Consider the following 24065-nt stretch of genomic DNA (forward strand, 5'->3'; position numbering starts at 1 on the left):
TATATTACAAGCAAATATAATGTTAACCAGAGAAATCATAAACATGTAACTCAATTAATTCACTAAAATGCATATAAACACACAAATGGTATAGTATTAAACTTGAAGACAATTAAAGTATTAAACTTATTTCTATTTTTTCTAGATGCAATTACAAAGTAAACATATAATTTACTTACTTGTTGAAAAAATCTTAACAAAAAAGTATATAGGGTTATTGTCAAGGATTCAATTATTTATCTTAAAATAAATTACATGTCACATGATACAAATAATTTTTTTTCTTACAAATAGTCTCCCGAAATTTTAACAACTTTATTTAAAAACTAGGAAAAACAACTTGATTTTCTCTCATAATTAACTCAAGATCCTAAAGAGTTAAAAAAAAAAAAAAAAACTCACTAGAATGCAGAAAGACTCGAGGAAAAGGAAAAAGACGTGATTGATACTTTTATGACCAGGGTTGTCAAATTAATTCTAAATTAAGAGAGTTAATTCTGATATTTTTATTAAATAAGAAAGCATTAAATACGTTTTAAAATACATCTAAGGCATTAATACATATGTTTTTTTAAATTGTCTTTCTATTAAACATAAGAAATAGATCAAATAAATTTAATGAATCTAAATAAATATCGATAATGGATTGACAAAAAAAAATTAAGCAAAATAATTTTTTATAATAAACTTAAATTCAAACCATTTTGAGCAGGGTAAGCTCAAAATCCACATAACAGTCTTTTTTTCTTTAAAAGTTTTGATGCTTTATATAATAATTTTATTTATTTTTAACTTCACACTATATAAACTATAAAAAAATATTGTAATCTTTTAGTGTGGGATTGAAGGTCTTTTGAGTTTGAAAATATTTATCAATTCAGGGTTTTTTTAAGATCAATTTCATATTAATCCATAATTTTAAATATTTTATGCTTAAATTATTTATATTGAGAATAATAATTTTAAATGAAAATTTTAACCCAAATTATGACAGCTAAATTAACCTTAAATGTATTCATTAAACATGTTTTATTCAATTTTTCTAACATCCCATGCGAGGACTTGTAATATAAATCATCGATATTCTGAACTTCAGCAATACTCTCTGCATAGCAGGGAGGGAACAGAACAGGATTCTGATTCCATTCATGTCTTAGATTGCATAGTTTTAAGATCCGGTCTTGTGGTCGACCCGGTCTAAAATTCATGTTCTGGGTTTTAGGTTTTGATCGAATCAGGTTGGTCAATTTTAAAAAAAAAAATGTCGTTTTAAAAAAAAAACAAAAGTCAATGGATTTGCGGCTTGGTCTTGACCGGGTCTTGCCGGATCAACCCGCCGGATCACATTAGATTTTTCCTTTTTTTATTTTTTTTCAACCCGGCCCGGTTCTAGTCTCGGATTGGCCCGATCTTGGGTCGACTTACCAGACCGGACCGGTTTCTAAACTATGCTCTCGATTGTGTTAAAAGCAGGCCTTCTATACGAACATTCCAGCCCAATCATTATCTCGAGCCTTCTGTACCAATTCCTTGACTGTAGTTTCCAATCACGTAAATTGTCCGGTGGCTTCTTGAGTGCCTTTTGTTTTAAAGCAAAGGCAATTTTTTGTGTTAAACCGGATGTTTGAAACATGTTCAACAAGTTGACGCAACTTCGTGTTGAAAAAACGTTTTGAAATATCACAGCATGAACATCTGGCCATCCGTTCCGAATATTTATATGAAAAAATCAAAATTTACGAGAACAGTTCAAAGCATTTTGCTGTCTGATTTCGGAGGAGAATATACGACCTAACCAATCATTGGTTTACCAGTACAGAAGAAGCAGAGAGACGTGCATTTGTACGATCCTCGAGGAAGCGAGCAATGTTGCCCACGATCACATGATCAAACTCTTTGCAGGTGCTATGTGGACCTCCTCCCTCTTGGGCTCATGTCCTTCCGAGCCTAGTTCCCAAGTGGGCAAAAGGGCCACATTCCGAAGGAGATAACCTTTCCCTTGTGTTCCCTTCCTTCTTCTTCTTTTTTTTTTTTTCTTTTTTCCTGGCTTAGGAGGACATTTTTGTTTGTGCCAGCAAATGATAATTCTTTATGCGATTTACGGACCACGGTCCATCCAAATACATGGCGGGGAAAGACAGATGGGATGTATATCTGCTGACAAGGCTATGCTCACCCAGTTGTCATCGAAGTAAGGTGGACTTTGGTCTGTGCAATTGTGAGTTGTGACAGCGAAGGCATTCAGAGAAATTGGCATTTCTGATTGAGCTGGAAGGCTCTTCGTTCAAAGCTCTTGTTTTCTCTGCCACATTCCCTTTCGGTCCCCACATGAGCCCTTCGAGAATCTTATCCAACACCAATAGCATTGAACTCGGAACCAGTGGCGGAACTAGGTTCGGAAAAAAAAAATTGATAAAAAAAAAAATCAAAATACCTAATCACCCAGCTCTGTCATTACACGCTCTGTACCAAAAATTCTCTCTCTCCCTCTCTCCCATCAAAAGAAGGTAACCGAAACTCAAAAACCCTTTTTTTCCCCCTTGTTTTCACTATCTCTTCTTCCTTTCAGGGTTGTTTTATTAGCATTCTATTTTGTTTTTACGTTTGGGTGATTTGTCATATGAATCATATGGTCTTCATCTTTATTATTGTTTCTAATTTTGAATTTTAAATTCTCTTAATTAAGATTTATTTATTTTATTTTAGATTAATATTTTGATTTTAGGTTGAACCATGAACAAAACAAGAATAGTTAATTTTCATTTTCGAAAAAAAAAATTAATAACTTATAACCTAATGAACTAACTTCAGGGTGTAATATTGAATTAGTGATTGAGTAGCCCAAACTTATTTTAGTTTAAAGAAACTTGGATTGATTATTGAGAATCTTCTTTTAAGAATTGTAAGTATTAAACATAAAATATTGACATTACTCATTTAATTTGAAACTAAGGTAATCAACTTCAAATTTGAGAATATTCAGTTAATCAACAAGATAAAATTAAAAAGACATAAATTAATTTAGAGTCATATCAATCTTTGATGTCTAAATATCCACTAACGAGTAAAAAATGTCATCGTCAATTTTAGTCTTATTGGTTCAAAAGCTTTTCATGGCTTGAATGACTTGAATATTTAGAGAAAATGTTGTATTTTATTTTCCCTGCTATTTATTGGCTAGTAAACCAACTGGAAAGAAAGGATCAAACACGTTTACTTTTAAATGATTTAATTGTTGGAAGAAAGTTAATAATGAGGAACAATGTGCTTTTTTGACTCATATGGAAAAATATTCCAATTCAACTCATAGATTTGTTGTTAAATGCTTGAAGAATTTGAAAAATAAATCATGTCATATTTAAAAGGTGGTTGGAGGCAAACTTCTCAAGAAATAATAAATAATCAATTATGTATTAAAGCTTCAATAGATATTGTTTGTTGGCTCACATTTCAAGCATGTACATTTAGAGGACATGATGAATGACCAGAATAAAAAAAATTAGGGTAATTCTCTTGAAATGATGAAACTTTTAGCATCATGTAATGAACAAGTAGATGTTGTTATTTGGGATAATGCTCTAAAAATTCTAGATACATATCATATCAAATTCAAAATGAAATTTTGCATATTTTTGCTAGAAATGTTCAATCTTCAATTCGTCATAATATTGATGGTGCAAAATTTTGTTTAATTATTGATGAAGCTCGATATGAATCCAGAAGAAAGCAAATGATCCTTGTTATCAGGTTTGTTGATAAAAATAAATTTATACGAGAATGTGTTTTTAGACATATTGCATGTTAAAGATTCAAATGCTTTAACTCTTAAGGAAGAGATTTTTTTTTTTTTTTTTTATCTCATCATATAATCTTTATTTTCAAGATATAAGAGGTCACGGGTATGATGATGCTAGTAATAAACATGGAGAGTGGAATGAATTATAAGCTTTATTATTTAAAAATTATCTTTATGTATATTATATACATTGCTTAGCCCATCAATTATAATTGCCTTTATGAATCGGTCTTCATAATCCTTTTTTAACATTTGTTTTGTTTCCCAATATTATCTCTTGCGTACAAGAATTTTATTTTTGAAAATAAAAAAAAAAAATTATTTTCATATAATGTTTATGATGTGCAACCTTAATAATATTTTTTTTTCTTTTATTTAATCAATTTAATATGTGTGTTTATTTTTAATATCATTTGATTTAATAAAAATATAATTTGAATAAAAAAAATTTAGTAAACACAACCACATAAATGTTTTATCTTACAAGATTAAATATTTTGATTTATATTTGTCTTTTAATTTTTTCAATTTTATTTTTAGTTATCGTTAATACTTTTTTTTTTCAATTTATTTAACACAAATAATTTTTAATTTTTTTTTATTGCATGTATACATGAGCTTTTCAATTTATATTTATTTTTTTTATGTAGAAATACATCAAAAACATCTATATATATAATTTTTTTTGTAAAATAAAAAATATTTAACTTGTAACGGAGCCAGAGTCGCTAGTATAGCTCGGGTAATCGAAACCTTCCAGATAAATTGATATGCATGTGCATCACATTAACATTATACATATAATCTGTCTTGTGTATGTAATTTTGTAAACACCGAGACTATATTGTAATATTAATAATGTATTAAAGTACATAAAATAAATAAAGACACCGACATACCCTTCATGAGCATCTCAAGAAGCAAACATGATGTATTAAATTCACTGAATGTTTAGAACTTTGAGAAGTCATCACGGGTGAATAATTCGCGTCATCCTTTCACGTAAAGATTCAGCTGAATAATATTTAATAATTTGTGTCCCCAACAGTGCAATATTGTGCCCAGAGGAGGCTTGGTTAAATTTCTTTTATCTAATCTAACAAGAAAAATCAGATCATTGTAATCACTCTTTCTCCGAATCCTTTATATTGTGAACACCGATGTTAAAATAGGACAACGAAAAAACTTGTAAAAAAAAAAAAAAAACAGCAATAAGTTTTCTAAAAAGAGGCAAGACCAGTGCAAATTGTGTTTCACTAAAATTTAATTTTTTTTTAAAAATTATTTTTTTATGTATATTTTGGATCGTTTTAATATGTTGATCTGAAAAATAATTTTTTAAAAATAAAAAATATATTATTTTAATATATTTCAGCATAAAAAATACTTTAAAAAATAATTGTAACCGTATTCTTAAATATAACTCAATTCCTATAGCCTTTTTTTTTTTTTAATAACTAATCAATCCTTTAACCATAGTTTTAAAACTGGGACCGGTCCGGGTGAAGGTCAAAACCCGTTTGGGAATTGGCCCGGCCAGACCCGGTCGATTGACCCGGCAAGACCCGGTCAATATCCAGCCCCAAACCCGTTGACTTTTATTTTTTTTTGTTTTTTTTTGCTAAAACGACGTCATTTTGATTTTTTTAAAAAAAAATTAATTTTTTTTTTTACCCGGTGACCCGGTTAAACTATGCGCTTTGATAATCCTCGATTTAGTGCTTCTTCTTTTTTTGTTGCAATAATCTTGCCTTTCCTCGTCAAGAACTTCCATCTTATCTTCTTCTTTCCTCTTTATCATATATATTTTTTAAGATAAATTGGTAAAACAAAAGATTGACGAAAGAATTAAATCAAATGGATATGAAAGATATGGATTGGATATTATTTTTCTCTCGAAATCATAGAACTAATCATTAGCATTGTTAATCTATATATATGTTACAATCTCCGCGTTAAAGGCAACCTATGGTGGATATAAGAATTCTTTCTATTTTTCGTTTAATCATATGGTGGATGTAGATTTAAAACGTAAATGATCTGCTCACCTTACAACTCCCAGAGAGACTAGGAGGGACATTTGGTCCACATGTGACGTCACTGAGCTCTTATAAAAATCAGTTTGGACAGGCTGCGGCCATGTTCAATGGCTAATGCATATACAATCCATCAATTACTATTGAGATCTGAGGTGTGAGCGAGGCCATCCCTTGTGCATTATTAGATTAGATCAGGAAAAAAAATAAAATTGTGTTCCTTGCAAGTTGCAACTTGTAGCCAAAGCTTTTCTACGATACAGGTCCTGTGTGCTTTCTGCTCTTATCATGCACTGTTCCTTGCTCACCACCCGTTTATAACGGTAACCAGGTTATAAACTCCAACCCTAGATTACCAGACTTCAACCAAATTACAAAAAAAAAAAAAAAAAAAAAAACAGAGAGAGAGGAAGCTATTATAAGTGGATGGTCAACTATTGTTATATGAAGGAAAAGAATAAGTAAGGTGAAAGAATGGTATTATGAAAAGAAAAGTGGTCATCCTGAAAAAATAATATGTAAAGACAGGTCAGGTCACCTAATTGTAAATGAAAAGGCGAAGACAGGACATGTTCTTGTCTATGTATTAGATCCATGCATTTAACAATACCCATTGCTCTGTGAGCCACCAAACACCATTTGGGCTGTAGAGGAAACCGGATTCCACTCCTTCTGTTTTTTTTTTCCTCGCCTTCAAAGAGAATTTGTTGGCCTCTCTGACGCCAAATGGTGAAGGAAATGAGGTCTGATTTGAACCCATTTTCACTCTCGAAACACAACAGCGTCATTATAAAGTTTGCAGTCTCATTTCTCTTGGCGGGTCTTGCTTTTCGTTTATTAATCTCTGGTTCATTCAGATTCTCTTCAGTTGTCGAGACATCCGTCCCAGCTAATGAAGAGACTAAACCAGAGTCTTTAATGGCTTCTTTGCCTGCTGAAGAACCAGCTTCTAATGATTTTGAAGCTAATAAAAGCCAAAATTCACAATCAGGTATCCAATTCTTTATTCCCTTTCTTTTTTCTCTACATGCTTGAACAAGAAAGTTCTAATCAAAACAAGGAATTGGTTATATTGTAAGAAAGATTTGTCAAAATGAGGATGTGGGTTTTCTTGGATGCGAAAACTGGATTCAGTGTACAGTCTTTGTTTTGTGATTCAATGACAACTTCTCTTTTCCCATTTTCATTTTCCGAATATTTGAAGATTGGATCGATCCTTTTCTTTTGCTATTGGTTTTTTATTACATCTGTTTATTCTATTTACTGTCGCAGTTCTTTTATCATGTCTTTTTCGGTGAACCCGTCAACGCAGATAGACATTCACCATTTAATTCAGCCACTTCCTCTTAGTTTCAATATTTTTTAGGTGCTGGCTAACATGTCTGGTTTTTAAATCTGAATAATGCAAAATAGCGTTTAGTATTCTGCTATCTGCACAATATTTTTTTAAAAAAATTATTATTATTATTATTTCACTTAAAGGCATGCGCTCCCATTTCATAGAATTTAGTTTGCTGTCTCGTCTTTGTATTAGCATTCACTTTCAGTTAATACTCCTATGCCACTCTTTGTAGTGTAGTGATGTCTCTTCCATGCACATGTAATTGCAGGAAAGTGTGATTTGTTTACTGGAGAATGGATACCGGACCCTTCTGGTCCGTTTTACACTAATCAGAGTTGCCTTCAGATAGAAGGCCATCAAAATTGTATGAAAAATGGAAGACCTGATTCAGGGTATCTCTACTGGAGGTGGAGTCCGCGTGGCTGCCGTCTCCCGAAGTTTAATCCTAAAAACTTTCTTCACCTGATGAGGAACAAGTCATGGGCCTTTATTGGTGATTCCATTTCACGTAACCATGTCCAGTCATTGCTTTGCATTCTCTCTCAGGTAAAACCAAGAGCCTAAAGAAATTTTCTGTGTTCTGTCATTTAATTTCTCGATTTGTTGCCGACCATGTAGCATTTGCTTGGCCAAGTTTTTCGATGGTTACTACTTCATCGTGTATAATTTCTTGGTCAGGAATTGATATCAGGGAGCACTGTAGATCATCAATACGTGCAATGTGCTGTTTCTTTTGAAAACTGAACTAGTCAAAAGAATTAGAGTAGAAGCTAAGTTAAATTAATCAATATCAATTGCTACACATTAGCCACCTTCACATGTGAGATTAGGATTGCTAACCACTTAACTAGGCATTGAACTGAGGTGGTGTAGTTTGAGGTTGTCATGGTTAAAGACACTCTGCATCTTCTTCAAGAGCACGAGAGGACTCTGAATCTTCATATCACTGCTGTAAACATTTTTTGTTATTTGTCTGTTTCTTTTTCTCTCCTCGTGAAGCTAGATCATATAGATGTCAATAATCAAACATCAATCTTAGTTCATTGTGGAATACAGCTGCTACTTTGATGGTCAGAGTACCGCTATTAAGAGGTTATCCTGTCTTTTTCGGAGATGGTAGTCCTGTCTATTAGTCATTTATATATCCACAATTCTTGTTGGTTAATCTATGTAATTATTTGGAGTCAATAATCGGCAACTGCTAGTAGTTGTTATATTTACCAACACAATAATCCAAGCTAAGTCTTGCACAAAATAAATATATTGTTCTCGATAGGAAAAAAAAAATATCCCAAGTGATGATTTGTTTGCCTAATTTTTCTATTTAGGTTTAAGGATAGTCCAGGAAAGGAATAGAAAAGGAAGTAGCTTGGGGATTCAAAGGAAAACTGATAGGCCATGCAAAGAGTAAGGATATGTTCATGTTTTTTTATGCTTGAATCCCAGATTGAGGCCCCACTGCAGCACCCACTACCCACAGCCCTTGCATTTAATAAAACTGTTGGTGGATACACCATGACCTACCACAGCATTACATGTTTGATCTAGCTTGCTTCAATTGTTTTTGTTCTGCAGCATCATAGATTTTGATTTTGTGCTGCAGCGTTGTATTCTGCTGGCAGTTTTCGAAATTTGGTCGCGTTGGCAATAATTGATCAATTACTTTGTTATTTATGTCCGATAGGTGGAGCAAGCTGTTGAAACATACCATGATGAGGAATACAGGTCGAAAATATGGCACTTTCCAACCCACAACTTCACCCTTTCAGTAATTTGGACCCCCTTCCTTATCAGAGCAGATATTTTTGAAGACATGAACGGAGTTTCCTTTTCAGAAATCCAGCTTCATCTAGATGAACTTGATAAAAAATGGACCGATCAATATAGGAATTTTGATTATGCAATAGTTGCTGGAGGAAAATGGTTCCTGAAAACTGCCATCTACCATGAGAACAACGTGGTTACAGGCTGCCATTACTGCCCTGGAAAGAATTTGACTGAGCTAGGGTTCGATTATGCATATCGCAAAGCAATGCAGCTGATTTTTAACTTCATCACAAGCTCTGGCCACAAAACTCTTGCTTTCTTTAGAACAACTACGCCAGACCACTTCGAGAATGGAGAATGGTTTAGTGGGGGTACCTGCAATAGAAAGGTGCCCTTCAAAGAAGGCGAGGTTAACATGACTGATGTAGACACGATGATGCGTAATATTGAACTGGAAGAGTTCGCGAAGGCTGCAGCGTTAGGACCCGAAGAAGGGGTGGTTTTGAAAGTACTGGATACAACTCGATTATCTTTGTTGAGACCAGATGGGCACCCAGGACCATACAGGCAGTTCCAACCATTTGCTGAAGATAAGAATGCTAAAGTTCAGAATGATTGCTTACACTGGTGCTTGCCTGGGCCAATAGACTCTTGGAATGATTTGGTGATGGAGATGATAGTCAATGGCGGAGTATATCAATGACAGATTTTTGCTAGGCTCAGCTTCTCCATGATTTTTTGACAAGCTTGGCTGAATAAGATCTTGATGATTAAATGGAGTCGGATTTGACTTTTGGAAAAAGAACACGGGAAGCCATTACCCTGCCTGCGCACGCCCGTTGGGTTGGCGCGATTGTAAATGAAAACCTACATTCTTTATGATCATTTCATTTCATTTCATCACAAAGTTATTTGGTCATTCTATCACAGAAGCTTCTTTTAAGATCCATCAGAACCAACACACCTTTTCTAATTGCAATATACGTCTGTAGTTATTGATCGTCATATGCTCTCTGAAAATATATAATAACGTTAAGAGAGCACATTTGCTAACTGATTTGGCATTGTTTTTCAAATTATGATGTATTTAATCATGAATGCTGACAATTTGAGAACAGAGTAACTTATAGTAAAGCACCAACCACAAGCTGCCCCATCAGTGGGGCAAAACAAAAGCTAGTAAACGCATCATCAGTCAGGAAAAGTGTTTCCATCTATTTGACATTCATAATTACTCGTAGCCATAATACAAAGCAATTTCCAGCTAGAAGAAGTTGTTCAACAAAGATATTCAAGAGTAGGCAGAGCCGCAGAGCTATTCCCCGACCAGCATTTCCGATCAGACAGCTATTAAAATAGACTTCCGAGCATGTCCAATTGCATCACTTGTAAGAATCCTAAATGCCGAGACAATGAAAAATTACTGCTTTCCCAGCTTCCTATTACGAAGTGTTTCCAATGGAAACAACACCACACATATCTAATATCCGTTTTCTTATAAGCTCTACATTTGATGGAATCACCTGAAGTGTTGGTAATGATATAGTTTAGGAGCACAAATCTGGATTAATTGGTAACAAATTGTTTTCTTTTTTCCACTTTCTTGGTCTTCAATTCGTCACTAGAAAGAAAAAATGAAGAAAAGACTCGTTTCTGCGTTTCAATTTGAAGATAATAGCACAGTTGGAAGATAAATTATTCAGTCAGATATTAAAAAAAAACATAAATAATTAAAATAATAAGATCCCATTTTTATCATCATCCAGCTTTTATTATTGAGATTGACAATAGGTTGTTAAGCTCGTGTTTTAAAATACATTTAGGCTAAAAAAACACTATGATTTAATACGATGATGACAAAATCAGAAAAAATCACCTTAGAAACATCAAATTTGATGATTTTCCAATCTAAATTGAGTGTAGAGTATTTGAGGGGGGCCTAAGTACCTCCAGGTGATTCTCAGGCAACCAACTTGCGAAGCCATTTCTGGAGAACAGATCGCATGTTTGTGTTGAGATGATGTGACAAGTTAGTAGGCACACAAGTTGCCACAGCAAACATCCCTTATGGTAAACCACTCGTTTTCTTCCATCCGTGACTGTGTTCAAGTCATTAGTTATTTATAGTCGGAAGAACTGAATTCTCATTGAGAACGCCCACTATTATATACATGAATCATGATTCGAAATCTACATGAAGCTAAATTCTATATGGTATGGTGGGCAAAGAGAGAATTTTCTAATGAAGGTGATGATGTCTCAAATTCTAAAATATATAAATAAATGGTTATTTAGTGTATACTTGGACTTCTTCTTAGTCTAAAAAACTTCAGATTTACAATAGAAGTTTTGAGTAACTGCAAAAAAAATCTCAATCAAAGGAACTCAAAAACCTTCCGATAATAAAATTTATTATCTTTATAAAAAAAGGTATGAAATATCTTTAAAAAAACCTTAAATTCCAGTAAGAAAGATTCGAAATCTAAATGAAGCTAAATTCTAAATGGTATGGTGGGCAAAGAGAGAATTTCCTAATTAAGGCAATGCTGTTCGCTCTTCCAAAGTCGGGAAAAAAAAAAAAAAAAAAAACTGACTTGCAAGAAAGAGTGTTGATTAGTTCAAATGAGATTCAAACCATTTAAATATTTGCTCAGACTGCAGGCTAGTCATTTCATGGTGAGCAAATGCAAGATTGAGTTCCTCCTGCACGTGTTGGACCATACTCTTATCCAGCACAAGGTTCTTGCGTTCACGGAGAGCTTCTTTCCATCGCGTTGCACGCCCATCTTTCTTCATATATCCATTCCCATCAACAAAACTCTTGACCTGAAATAGCTCAAACAACTTAGCAGAAACAGTTTGATTCATTCCTGGGATTCTATCAGCTAAGAAACTTGGTGACAAAGGAAACTCCATGCATTCAACCTCTGCTGCATCAATGCCCTTGTTCTTCAGAACTTCTATAAACTCACTTATCTTTTGCTGCCTATATGAGTCTTTAGGCATGTGAACAAAAAGCGTAGGTGGGTAGTTCACTGTGATATCCATTTGGTCAAACTTCCCTGCAGCAATCATAAGTGTTATGCTACTGAACCTCAAATTGGTGGCGAGTGCAGAGACGAAGTATCCACCAGAAGAGGCCCCCAAGGCTACAAGAGGAAGTGATTCAAGATTATGTGTTTGTGCCCACCATTGTATTATATTCTTAACAATTAATCTTTCCTCCCCAAATGTCCAGCATCTCCCTGCGCTTGAAATTGTGATCACGGCAAATTTACGAGCAAGAGCATGAAGAACAAGCAGCCTTTCCTCAGGCAAACCAATGCAATTAGGGCAGCTTGAAGACCTGTCCCAAAAGTTAGCAGCTCTGCCATCGCATCCATGAGCCACAAAGAGAACTGCTTTTGGCAAACTGGGTATTTGCCATATCACATCTGTTCCATTCCTCAGCTCTATTGTTGGGTTAAATTGCACTGACTCGAAAGAATTCCACTTTTTTATCGGATATCCAAAAGAAGAATCAGGGCTTTTCCCATTGTTGCAAAACAACAATATTAACAATACAAGTATCACAACCAGACACGTAACCACAACAGGCACCCGGCAGTTTTGAAGTCCAGGCCAGGCCTTCAATTTGGCTCCACGCTTCGCCATTACTGTGAACAAGACTATCAACTCCTTTTAACACTTTAAAAGAAAAGTGAAATCTGAAAAATGAAAACAGCATGCACGGCAGGATAGTTGCAAGAAACACTAGATTTGATTGAAGGGGTGGAAGTGAGACTTGGAAGATTCTTGTACTGCCATCTGCCTAATCTCACTGTATCCAGATTGAAAATTTTACTAGTGCTTTATACACACAATCACACTTCCATCTGATGGATCTATTCGAAAAGACTGCTTTTCTTTTGCTAAAAGACGAAAAGAAGTTTATTAAGATTTCTGCACTCTGGTCATAATAATGCTGATGATCGGATTTGATTACAGTAAAAACCAAAAAAAAAAATTCCCTAGGAATATAAGCAATGAAGTTTAGATTCATCATATTTCCCACCTTTCCTTTGTTGCCCATCAATTTTCCATAAAAAGAAAAACACCATATACAAATCCCAACATAAAAATCAGCTATAAGTAATTCAATCAAAGCCAAATAGTAAAATGAAGATCTTATCTAATCTTCGAGAGAGAAAAAAGAAAAAGTTAAGTGAGAGATAGAAAGGAAAACTTTACATTCTTAACGAGAAGGAAGTTAACACGACAACAGTATCCAGGATGCCGCCCAAGATTGCCGCTGGCCGGCCCCTCCAGCAGACATGTATATTCAATGGTCAACGATCACTCCAGCAGAATAGATCTTATCTAATCACACTAGCCCAGCATCAATGGTCGACTAAGGAGCATCATGCATCAATGGTGGACAAGATCACTTCAACTTGCAATATATTCTTCTGATTTTCAGTTTCTACTCCATTCTCAGGCTCAGCCCTCAGGGCAATCAAATCAAACACAAATGAAGCTGGGCTGTTAATATTTTGAGCTGGATTATACCTGAAGGAATCTTGTGGGCTAATCTTCAAATTACATGTGTACACTACTTATAGTTCCACAGATGGAGAGATGGATTGGAACTTGTTCTTTGGGCAAGAGGCCCAATTTCTAAAATAAATTTTTTCTTTTTTAGAAAAGTGCTCTAAAAAGCAAGATTGTTTGACATCCATATGCAGCAGCGCTTGTTTGATAATATAATTATAGTTATTTTTTAAATAATTTTTTATATTAAAATATATATTAATGATATTTTTTTAAAAAATTATTTTTGACACTAACATATCAAAATAATTTGAAAACAATAAAAACATATTAATTTAAAGTTAATAAAAAAATGAATAAAATTTAAATTTTTTTCAAAAGCGCATTTAAAACGCAAAAACAAACAGGCCTATAATAAAACAAAATAGTTGAAAGATCAAAACAGGTAACTGCGTTTCAAGGGGAAAATTTTCCAACGTCGAGTAGTAATTAGTTGTATTTTATTTTTTATATTTTGAATAAAAAGATAGATCTAAAAAAAAGATAATAAAATTAATGATTCATAAAAAATAATAAAAATATTTTTATTTAAATATTTTTTTATTTTTTTTTCAAAATAAACCAGATAAAAAAACTAATAGAATACCATCAATTACTTCATAAGCATTATAAAATTTCTTATTGATAAAGCAATCATAAGACAATTTAAGTTTTTTTGGTAAAAAAATAATAATCCAAACTTATCTTTATTTTTATTTTTATTTTACAAAATCACCAATATTGCATATTTACCATAATCTTCACCTTATATCCAGTGCCATAATCTTCATTTGAAGTGAATGGTTTTTAATTTTTATTGTTGATATGTATATAATTATGAATGTTTATTTTAATATGTATATATTTATTTATAAAACTCTTTTTTAGGACAATGTGTTATGGTGTGGTGTGGTTGTCACATTCACTCTATCTTTAAAATAAAAAAATCTAAAATAAAATAAAATTTAGATATGGAGTGAATTGCATAAAAAAATATATTTTTTTTTATCTATTTTCAACTAGTCTTTATTTTCTTTTATTTTCTTTGGTTTTTTAGTACGTTTATATAAGTTGGTCTATTGTTACTTGTATAACAGAAATTGGTTTTGATAATAACTCAACATATCAATGTTGACTTCACCTGAAAATGCTTGAATTCTATCAATGTTGACATCACCTGAATTTAAATTGTTCCATCAATGTTGACTTCACCTGAATTGAAATTCTAAACAATCAAAATATAAAAATTAAAAATAATTAATATTAATAATTTTAAAAATAGAAAACCCTACAAGAAAATTAATATTTCAACTACACTCAACCTTGCTGTCTTTATTCACATGTACATATGTAAAATTTTGATTTGAAATTATACTACAAAATAAATTTAAATATTCAAACATTCAAATCCCAACCTCACCAAGATAAAACAATTATGCAAATATACTAAAATAGATGTAAAATAAAATACAAACTCATTATTAGCAAAATAACATAACATAATTAACTAAGAACATATAAGCTAGTCTATATATGCTCATGTCAATTGATGGATGAATCGGCTTTATCAATAACGTGGCTTTCTCTTGTTTGAGTAGCCTCATCTTTGGCTATGACATTATCAAAACTCTAGGTCTCTACAAAGTTTTGAATTATATTAGGGCAAACAGTGAATCAATATGATGCATAATAATGTTATAGGTCATCATTATAGGGATCATGAAGATCAACAATGATTTATGGACCTCTTATAATAACAAGCCAACCTAATATTAGGCAAATACACATATTAAACCATAAATAAAACTCATCATTTATCATATATTAATTGCAAAAATAAAATAAAATACATATAGTATTTTGAACCTGCTATACATGTGGCTCGTATTTCTTGTCCTCCTATAAAGGAATATGCTCTGGGTTTAGTTTGATGATTCAACATGTTATACCCTAATACCAAACCAAGTGGTCCTCCTCTGAAATTATAGGATGTATCTTTGTAAGGATCTCATTCATCCATGCTTTCCATAGCAATATATAAGTTTGAAGGTGGCTATAGGAATGGTGTGATAATATGTTTCGGTAGACTACCCACATACAACTCCACCATATTTAATCCACTTCAGATGATCGATTCAATCATAGTCCTAAAACTCACATCACTTGAAATTGATACGGAATAATATTAATGTTCCCCAAGATGACATCTCTAAATAATATCAACTTTAACATCAATATAATTCCACCCGAGTCCATGAAATATAACTTGTTTAATATCCATTAGTGACATGCCTATATTAGCATTCAACAATATATTACTTCCATTATTATTGTTCATATTAAGAATAATATTACCACCACAATAACATAACATAAACATTTTATAAGATATTATGTAAAACAAGAAAAACCATTTCAATCAATTCAATATAATTTCAATAAAATTATATGAAATCAATCATAATTGCATCAATTTATAGTTGATTTATCACAATTAAAACAAGATACTCAAATATGGAAATTAATTACAAAACTCAACACAAAACCTAATTGATCTAGTTTGTACCTAATTGATGTTATTTTCATGCTTAATTGAATTAAATAAATTATAATTGTGTCAATTCAAAGCTAATTTATCACAATTCAAACAAAATAATTTACAACAATTAGTTCTAAAATTCAATGCAAAACCTAATTGATCTAATTTCTACCTTATTGATGTTATTTTCATTCACAATTGCATGAAATCAATCATAATTATATCAATTTATAGCTAATTTATCACAATTAAAACAAGATATCCAGTTATGCCAATTAATTCCAATATTCAATGCAAAGCCTAACTGATATAATTTCTGCATAATTGATATTATTTTCAAGCTCAATTGCCAAAAATCAATCCTAATTGCATCAATTCATAGATAATCTACACAATTGAAACATAATCCTCAATTACAATTACTAATTTCAAAATTCAAAATTCAAAATTCATCTAGATTTATCAACCGGGGGGACATAGAAGAGATCGGTTTTCAATTAAAAATGACTGAAATGAGGCTTGAAGACAAAGAAAAAAAGTTTTCTTAGATGTGATAAGACTATAAATGGTTGATTAGCAATGATTTTTGAGTTGTAGACAAGTAGAAATGATGGAAGAGAGGGTGTGAGGGGTGACTATTTTTTGGGAAAGAAAAGGAGAAACGGTTTTTTATTTGGTAAAATGTCGTGGTTTGAAAATACAACATCTTAAGTTACTATGTTTTTGAATTGCGATATATAAAATATTTTGTTTTTCAATCACAATATCTTTAAAAATCATGTTTAAAAACCGTGACATGTATCAAACTATGTTATTTTACTAAAAAAATAAAAATTCAAACTATATTATTCTACCAAATTTTTAGTAAACAATGCTATTTTGTTTTTTTTCTTTTTAAATCAACATTCTATATGTATAAATAAAAAATACTCTAAAAACATTATGAGTCATTAAATTATATATCCTTAAAGAGCGGATCTCACTAATTAATCTAATAATTTATGTGAATATTCTTATTTCTTATATTTAACAATATTCTATATGGTATTGTTGAGTTAAATAGCTTAATCAATTCATTGTATGTATTGAGATGTGCTGGTATAATATTTGAATCTACAAATGAGGTGAAAATTTGAAATTAAAAAACTGTCTCGACATCAAATCTTAATAGATGTTAATTAAATTAACTATAATCTTAAATTTTCAAATTTCGAATAGATTTAAACCTTACGAGACTTAACTTCGAAAATTTAAAATAAATTTAAACCTCGTATTTCTTGAGCAATCGGATTCAGGGTCATGAGTTGGAATATTGTATGCATGCTCTCCATGATTTTTAATGGTATTTAACATATTAATTAATCCAAGTAATGCTATTTTACAAAAAAAAAAGAGTAGATGACAAGAAATTTATAAGTTATCAGATTAGATCTACCCATCAACAACTCCCATATTGAGTTAAATGATTTGATAGCTCACGTGTTTTTTTAAAAAGTCTATTCTTGATTTTTAGAATAATGTTTTTTCTCCTTTATTTGGAATTCCTCTGACCAAATACATGCAATCTGCCGTACTGTCACATGTAATAATTAGATTGTTATCATTATTGCACTAAAAAACAGATCGGCATCATTAAAAAAAACAAAAGCTTTATGATAAAATTAAAAAAAAAAAGGAGACGCGATATTTGATAACTTCAATGACTTTCTAGGTATTTATTGACATTAACATTTTTTTATGTAAGCTTTTGGAATTTGTTTTGTCCGGATTAGAATCAAGTAACATTAAAGCAACGAACTCGTGTAGCATGTTTTGGGATTGAAATCCTCTGATTTTGAAAATGATAGATGTTGAATCCAGTGTATAAAATTAAAAACGTTGAATTCAAGGATTAGAATATAATACTAAAAAAGTTTGGGATCAAAGTGAAGATTTAAAAAAAAAAATCAAAATTATAAAAAATAAAACTTTAAAAATATATCTTTTCACTCAAAAATTTAATTAAAATAATATTTTTTAAAATTATTTTAAAATTAATTTTAATATTAGTGCATCAAAATGATCAAAAAACACAAAAATATATTAATTTGAAAAAAAATAAAAAAAATTAATTTTTTTAAAAAATACTTTTAAAACGTAAAAATAAAAAAAAAACAGGCAGAATTCAGGTGTAATGGATGTTCATACCATCTAGTTGAAAAGTTGACAAGAAATTGTAAAAGAACAATATTGAACAAACACATCATGTTGAGTCTTGAAACCTTAACTGAAGTTTCCTTTTTGAAGGCTGATCTTCTACGTTAAAGGTGCTATTTATCTCCTATTATTGCAAGCTTTGCTGCTGCTGTGGAGGTTCTATTATTACTGCCACTGGAGAATTTATTTATTTATTTTTTTGTTGCTAGCGTGTGGAATTGTTGGTTGAGACGCTACTACATACACGGTGATTGTTGCTGCTAGTTGAGAAACGCTGTGGCTATTCCCTCATGTTGCGTGTTGATGCTATTGCTACGTGCTTCAAGCTACTGCTGTACGTTGTTGCAAGAAACTACTGCTATTGTGTCTGAATATGGTATACGTTGCTGGTCTAACTTGTTGGAATGGAAGCTACTGCACTGCTGTAACATGTGACTGCTGCAAAGTGCTTGGCAGTGTGGTAATGATTACTTTTCAAATAATTTTTCGTGTTAAAATATATATTAATAATGTTTTTTTATTTTTTAAAAAATATTTTTGACATCAGCATATCAAAACGATCCAAAAAATACAAACCACATTAAATTTTAGCAAAAAAAAAAATTCAAATTTGTTGGGAACGTGGTTTGCACCGTGTTCCCAAACGCATCCTGTGTTTCAAATAGGGATTGTTGTGGTGTTGGCTCTCCTATTCTTCCAAGTTCTGATTACGAGGAAACACAAGGAAGAAAGAGACATCAACCAGAAAAACAATGGCCTCAGCTGTGGACAATAATTTTTGTTACTACATTTCTCCATCTCTTACAACTCTTCATGACACACACATGTTTAATTGAAGTTATTTATCTATTAAAAAATTTCAATTACAATCTTAGCCACCCATTAATTTACTTTCACAGGCTATATCATATATATATATATAAGAACAAAATGATCCATCATGTTCTAGCTAGATATTATTCTGGGCTTGAGATTTTTTATATATATATACACAATATTCTTTTTTATTCACTTTAATTTTTTGACTTTTGACAAATCTCATACATTGAACAAATTAGCTCTAATTATTGGTGACCAGTTCCATAAATCAAACGATAGAAATTTTAAGAGAAGTGGATTCGATCCAGAAACTTGTCATAAAATAGGAAAAGTACTTTTTTTTTTTCACAAACACAGCATACAGCATGGAGTAGTATTCAATGCTGATAGGTGAAAAACTATTTCAAAAATATGATGATGTTAAAAAATAGAGCAAACTTTAAATATTGTAGTGGTACGTCTCATTTTTGTATCTAAATTATTTTTATCAATTTATCACCAAATCACTTAATAAAATGAAATGATATCACTTTTTGTGTTTTTAATGAAAACTCTTAAAATTGATGAAAATCCTAATTTTAAAAAATAAAATTAAATTAACATAAAAAATATTTAAAAATAAAATTAAAATTATTTGTATAATTGAATAATGGTACATTTTTTTTCAAAGTTAAAAAAGAAAAACATGCACCAAACAAAAGTCAATTGACTTTTTCAAAAGAAAAAAATAAGACAAGTATAGTTATTAAACCCGGCTTGACGGGTTAACTCGGAATTTGCAATCCTATCCGGGTCTAAATTATGAAAAATCTAGGCCTGCAATTGACCTAAATAAAACCATATAACCCGCTGGATCAACCCAAAACTCTATGACTTGATAAAACCTGGAATAAACTTTTTTTTTTCAAGCTAATTTCTTATTTTTTTAAGACAAAACCAACTGATTATTTTTTTCAGTCTCCGGAATGTGGAAATGCTGGTTGTTCCTTTTTTTTTTTTTTTTTTCATGCCAATATTTTCCTTAATAAAAATGAAAAATCAAATCTATAGGTTTTTTTTTCTTAAGCATGTCAAAGAACATTTTTATGTGGAACACTTTTAGATAAGCAAGTGATTTTAACTGGGATGGATTTTTTGTATTCGGATTGGATTTATGATTGCTTCGTTAGGGGGCTCGCGTAGTTTGTTACGTCAGCTCAAAAAGGATAAGCTGCGTTGGTATCGAGAAAGTTCTGTGGAGTTTATAATTGCAAAAAAGGAGTCAAAGTAGTGGCTGCGGCCCGTTCAAAAAAGAAAGAAAGAAAAAAAAAGTGGCTTTAGTTAATAGAGGGATAAAAATAATTTTTATATATTTAAAATTCAATCTCATTGGATTAATTTGACCTGACTGATCCAAAATTGAAATAAAATCAGGTTTATATAAAAAAAATAAAGGTAGTTAAACAACTGACTAATTAAGTAAATTGAGCTGAAGACCTGGTTGATCTAACTAGACCCGATAAAAAACCCGGTTGCAACTCGTTAATTATTTTTTTAATTTTTTATCAAAACAACGTTATTTTGATTTGTCAAAATCCATGACCAGAGTCTAGGGCTGGGTCAACCACCGTACCAGGTTTAAAAATACTGATTTTTTCAAAAGATCCATAAAAATATAGACACTATCTAACATGCAAGGAAAAGAAAATCAAAGGTTTTTCTTTTACTTAGTTCAACTTTATACGCGTGAGCTTACCGCATTTCCTTATTAATTACTAATTTATATTAAAGTTCATTATATAAATTTTAAAAAGATTTATTTTTTAAATGTTAGATTGAAAGTCTATTAGTATTTATATTTTTTTATTCACAATAAAAAATTATATTTTTTTAGTGTGGAATAAATTTTTTTTTTAATTTAAATATTTTAACTTAAAAGAATAGAATAATATATTTTTAATGTAGAATAATTTTTTAAAAAATAATATTTTTAAATTTTATTATTTACAATATTCATAGCTTATATTTATATAAATTTTTTTTTAATTTTTTTAAATAAAATATTAAAATTTTAAATATTATTTTTATTTTTTTCAGATTTGAAAATTATGAAAAAAATAATTTTTAGGTTAGTTGATAACATAAGCGTTACGTTGAAACTGACATCATCACCATAAATGTATTGAAAGGGCGTAAAAGGTAGTATATTCATCCAGAAAAACTCAAACCATCTAGAAGCAAAAGAAAGAACGAAAGAAAATAAACAGAGAGAGATTCCTTTCCCTTTTCCAGAGTTTGCCCAAGTTCTTTCGACTCTCAAATAAAGAAAAATATTTATACTCCTGTCATTAATTCCACAGTTTACCACCAAACCAATTATAGCCTCCTAATTAATTCATCACACGAGCACCATTGACAATTAGACACCGAAATAAAATAAAATAGATATTATTAAATATATATACGTAACCAAATCCTCTTATATCTATTTAATGACACCGTCTTTTCTCCTATGTGCTTCATACCTACAACACACCTACAAACCAAAGCAGCAAGCTTAAGCCAAGCTTTTCCCCTGCTATCTCTATGGCACAAACAGATGCACCAGCCCATGTAGCCATTTTACCGAGTCCGGGGATGGGTCATCTCATCCCCCTCGTTGAGCTAGCCAAGAGACTCGTTCACCAACACAACTTTTCAATCACTTTCGTTATCCCAACAGACGGTTCTACCTCCAAGGCACAGAGATCAGTTCTTGGATCACTCCCTAGCGCAATCCACTCAGTATTTCTCCCCCCAGTTAATCTAAGTGACCTCCCTGAAGATGTCAAGATTGAAACCACAATTAGCCTTACAGTCGCCCGGTCACTCCCTTCTCTACGTGATGTTTTCAGGTCTCTAGTTGATGGAGGTGCCAGGGTTGTGGCCTTGGTTGTTGATCTTTTTGGGACTGATGCATTTGACGTTGCTAGAGAATTCAATGTCTCTCCTTACATTTTCTTTCCTTCTACGGCCATGGCTCTGTCTCTATTCTTTTATTTGCCAAAGCTTGATGAGATGGTTTCTTGCGAGTACAGAGAGATGCAAGAGCCCGTGAAAATACCCGGGTGCTTACCGATTCATGGGGGAGAGTTGCTTGACCCGACTCAAGATCGAAAGAATGACGCGTACAAATGGCTTCTTTACCATACAAAGAGGTATAGACTGGCTGAGGGTGTGATGGTAAATAGCTTCATGGACTTGGAAAAGGGGGCTCTAAAGGCTTTGCAAGAGGTAGAACCTGGTAAACCAACCGTTTACCCCGTCGGTCCACTGGTGAATATGGATTCCAGGGCTGCGGTTGAAGGGTCTGAGTGTTTGAAGTGGCTAGATGATCAGCCACACGGCTCAGTATTATTTGTTTCATTTGGGAGTGGCGGGACCCTCTCTTTGGATCAGATAACTGAATTGGCTTTGGGTTTGGAAATGAGTGAGCAGAGATTTTTGTGGGTTGTGAGGAGCCCAAATGATGAAGTATCTAATGCCACATTTTTTTCTGTGGATAGCCACAAAGACCCTTTCGATTTCTTACCGAAGGGTTTTTCAGACAGGACCAAAGGGAGAGGTCTAGCAGTGCCGTCATGGGCGCCACAACCACAGGTGTTGAGTCACGGGTCAACGGGAGGGTTCTTAACCCATTGTGGCTGGAATTCCACCCTTGAAAGTGTCGTGAATGGTGTGCCATTAATCGTGTGGCCACTCTATGCTGAGCAGAAAATGAATGCATGGATGTTGACTAAGGATATTAAAGTGGCCTTAAGACCAAAGGCCAGCGAAAATGGCCTCGTTGGAAGGGAGGAGATTGCAAATGCTGTGAGGGGTCTGATGGAAGGTGAAGAAGGGAAGAGGGTCCGCAACAGAATGAAGGACCTAAAAGAGGCAGCAGCCAGGGTGCTCAGTGAAGATGGATCTCTATCTGAGGTGGCTCACCGGTGGAACAACCAAAAATGCACTTAGAACCTTTTGCATTTACTTTCAACTTCTTTTAAACCTTTTGTTTACTTTGTCCCTTTCTTCGAATCCTTTGTATTCGAGTTTAGGTTCGCTTTCTTCGAGTTCTCTGTTGTTATCTGCTTTGCCACATGATTGCATAATATTCATGTGGTTCTTTGTTTTTTAGTTTTTCTTTTTATTTGGCTGGAATCTTAGATGCTTGGTATCCAGCAATCTCTTACGTGGAAGTGTTGTTTCTTTCATTAATTTGCTCATAAAACATGGATTAGGTGCGACGTGTTCACCATTAGCAATAAAATACCCACCATCATGAATTATAAGCCAAATATGAGGACGCACTGAACTATAAAAATGTTGCAACATCGCAGTGAAGTCATTGGCACTGAAAGGAATATCAAATGAGGTGGGTGGCTGAATATTGACACCACAATAATTCCATTTCGTATGCATTTATCATTGCAAGATGGAAAATACACTAGAAGAGGTGAAAATTTGGAAACGGTGGGTGACCCCGACTAGATTGCTCTACGTTGCGGGTAACATCAAAAATTATTTAAAAAAAAAAAAAAACGGAAGTACAAGCACGGTTAACGCTTTGTTAGTATCATTAAAAAATTTAATTGTAAATTGAAAATTAATGTGTACTTAATAAAAATAAATAAAAAAGTTATATGCATTTCTTTTGACTAACTTTTAATGGAAAAGGTAATCATGAAAGGTTGTGAAAACAAGAACATTTGTCAATATTGGCTTCTTCTTTTTTTTGTTGATAAAAATGTGGTCATACATTGAGTTTATCCTATCAAATGAATCCTTACTAAATCAAAGTTAGCTAACCAATCAATTGTTGAAATGGTGGACACTAACCTCTCGATACTTTACAAGAAGATTCCTAGCCTTTAGAATCAAAACCAAGTTGGCATCTGACATTAATTTATCAAGTTCAAGTGCAATAGTTGAATTTGATTCAAGCATAAGCTTATGGATGCACATGTCCCATATGAGTTTTAAACTAGAACTTACCACTTA

General features: G+C 32.2%; 3 protein-coding genes across 3 annotated transcripts; 2 read left to right on the top strand and 1 right to left on the bottom strand.

Moving 5' to 3' along the window:
- The first annotated feature begins 6222 nt into the window (after positions 1-6222).
- LOC118057697 (protein trichome birefringence-like 25) lies at positions 6223-10085 on the top strand. The gene is made up of 3 exons (XM_035070349.2): positions 6223-6823; positions 7443-7720; positions 8859-10085. Exons 1-3 carry the CDS (start codon positions 6559-6561, stop codon positions 9642-9644), a joined length of 1329 nt encoding a protein of 442 aa, XP_034926240.1. The 5' UTR covers positions 6223-6558; the 3' UTR covers positions 9645-10085.
- Positions 10086-11513: 1428 nt separating this feature from the next.
- LOC118057698 (uncharacterized) lies at positions 11514-13594 on the bottom strand. Its single transcript, XM_035070351.2, has 2 exons — positions 13172-13594; positions 11514-12597 (listed from the first exon to the last, which is right to left on the bottom strand). The coding sequence occupies exon 2, from the start codon at positions 12593-12595 to the stop codon at positions 11555-11557; it is 1041 nt and encodes a 346-aa protein (XP_034926242.1). The 5' UTR covers positions 12596-12597; positions 13172-13594; the 3' UTR covers positions 11514-11554.
- A 7710-nt stretch (positions 13595-21304) lies between these two features.
- LOC118057699 (hydroquinone glucosyltransferase) lies at positions 21305-23256 on the top strand. The gene has a single exon (XM_035070352.2). It carries the CDS (start codon positions 21630-21632, stop codon positions 23037-23039), a length of 1410 nt encoding a protein of 469 aa, XP_034926243.1. The 5' UTR covers positions 21305-21629; the 3' UTR covers positions 23040-23256.
- Positions 23257-24065: the final 809 nt, after the last annotated feature.

This window comes from Populus alba, chromosome 2 (assembly GCF_005239225.2).
Source record: "Populus alba chromosome 2, ASM523922v2, whole genome shotgun sequence".
NCBI lineage: Eukaryota > Viridiplantae > Streptophyta > Magnoliopsida > Malpighiales > Salicaceae > Populus > Populus alba.

Coding starts and splice junctions, on each gene's coding strand:
- LOC118057697 (XM_035070349.2), top strand. CDS start 6,559: ATGGTGAAGGAAATGAGGTCTGATTTGAACCCATTTTCACTCTCGAAA. Junction 6,824..7,442: donor AAGCCAAAATTCACAATCAG/GTATCCAATTCT, acceptor ATGTAATTGCAG/GAAAGTGTGATTTGTTTACT. Junction 7,721..8,858: donor TGCTTTGCATTCTCTCTCAG/GTAAAACCAAGA, acceptor TATGTCCGATAG/GTGGAGCAAGCTGTTGAAAC.
- LOC118057698 (XM_035070351.2), bottom strand. CDS start 12,595: ATGGCGAAGCGTGGAGCCAAATTGAAGGCCTGGCCTGGACTTCAAAAC.
- LOC118057699 (XM_035070352.2), top strand. CDS start 21,630: ATGGCACAAACAGATGCACCAGCCCATGTAGCCATTTTACCGAGTCCG.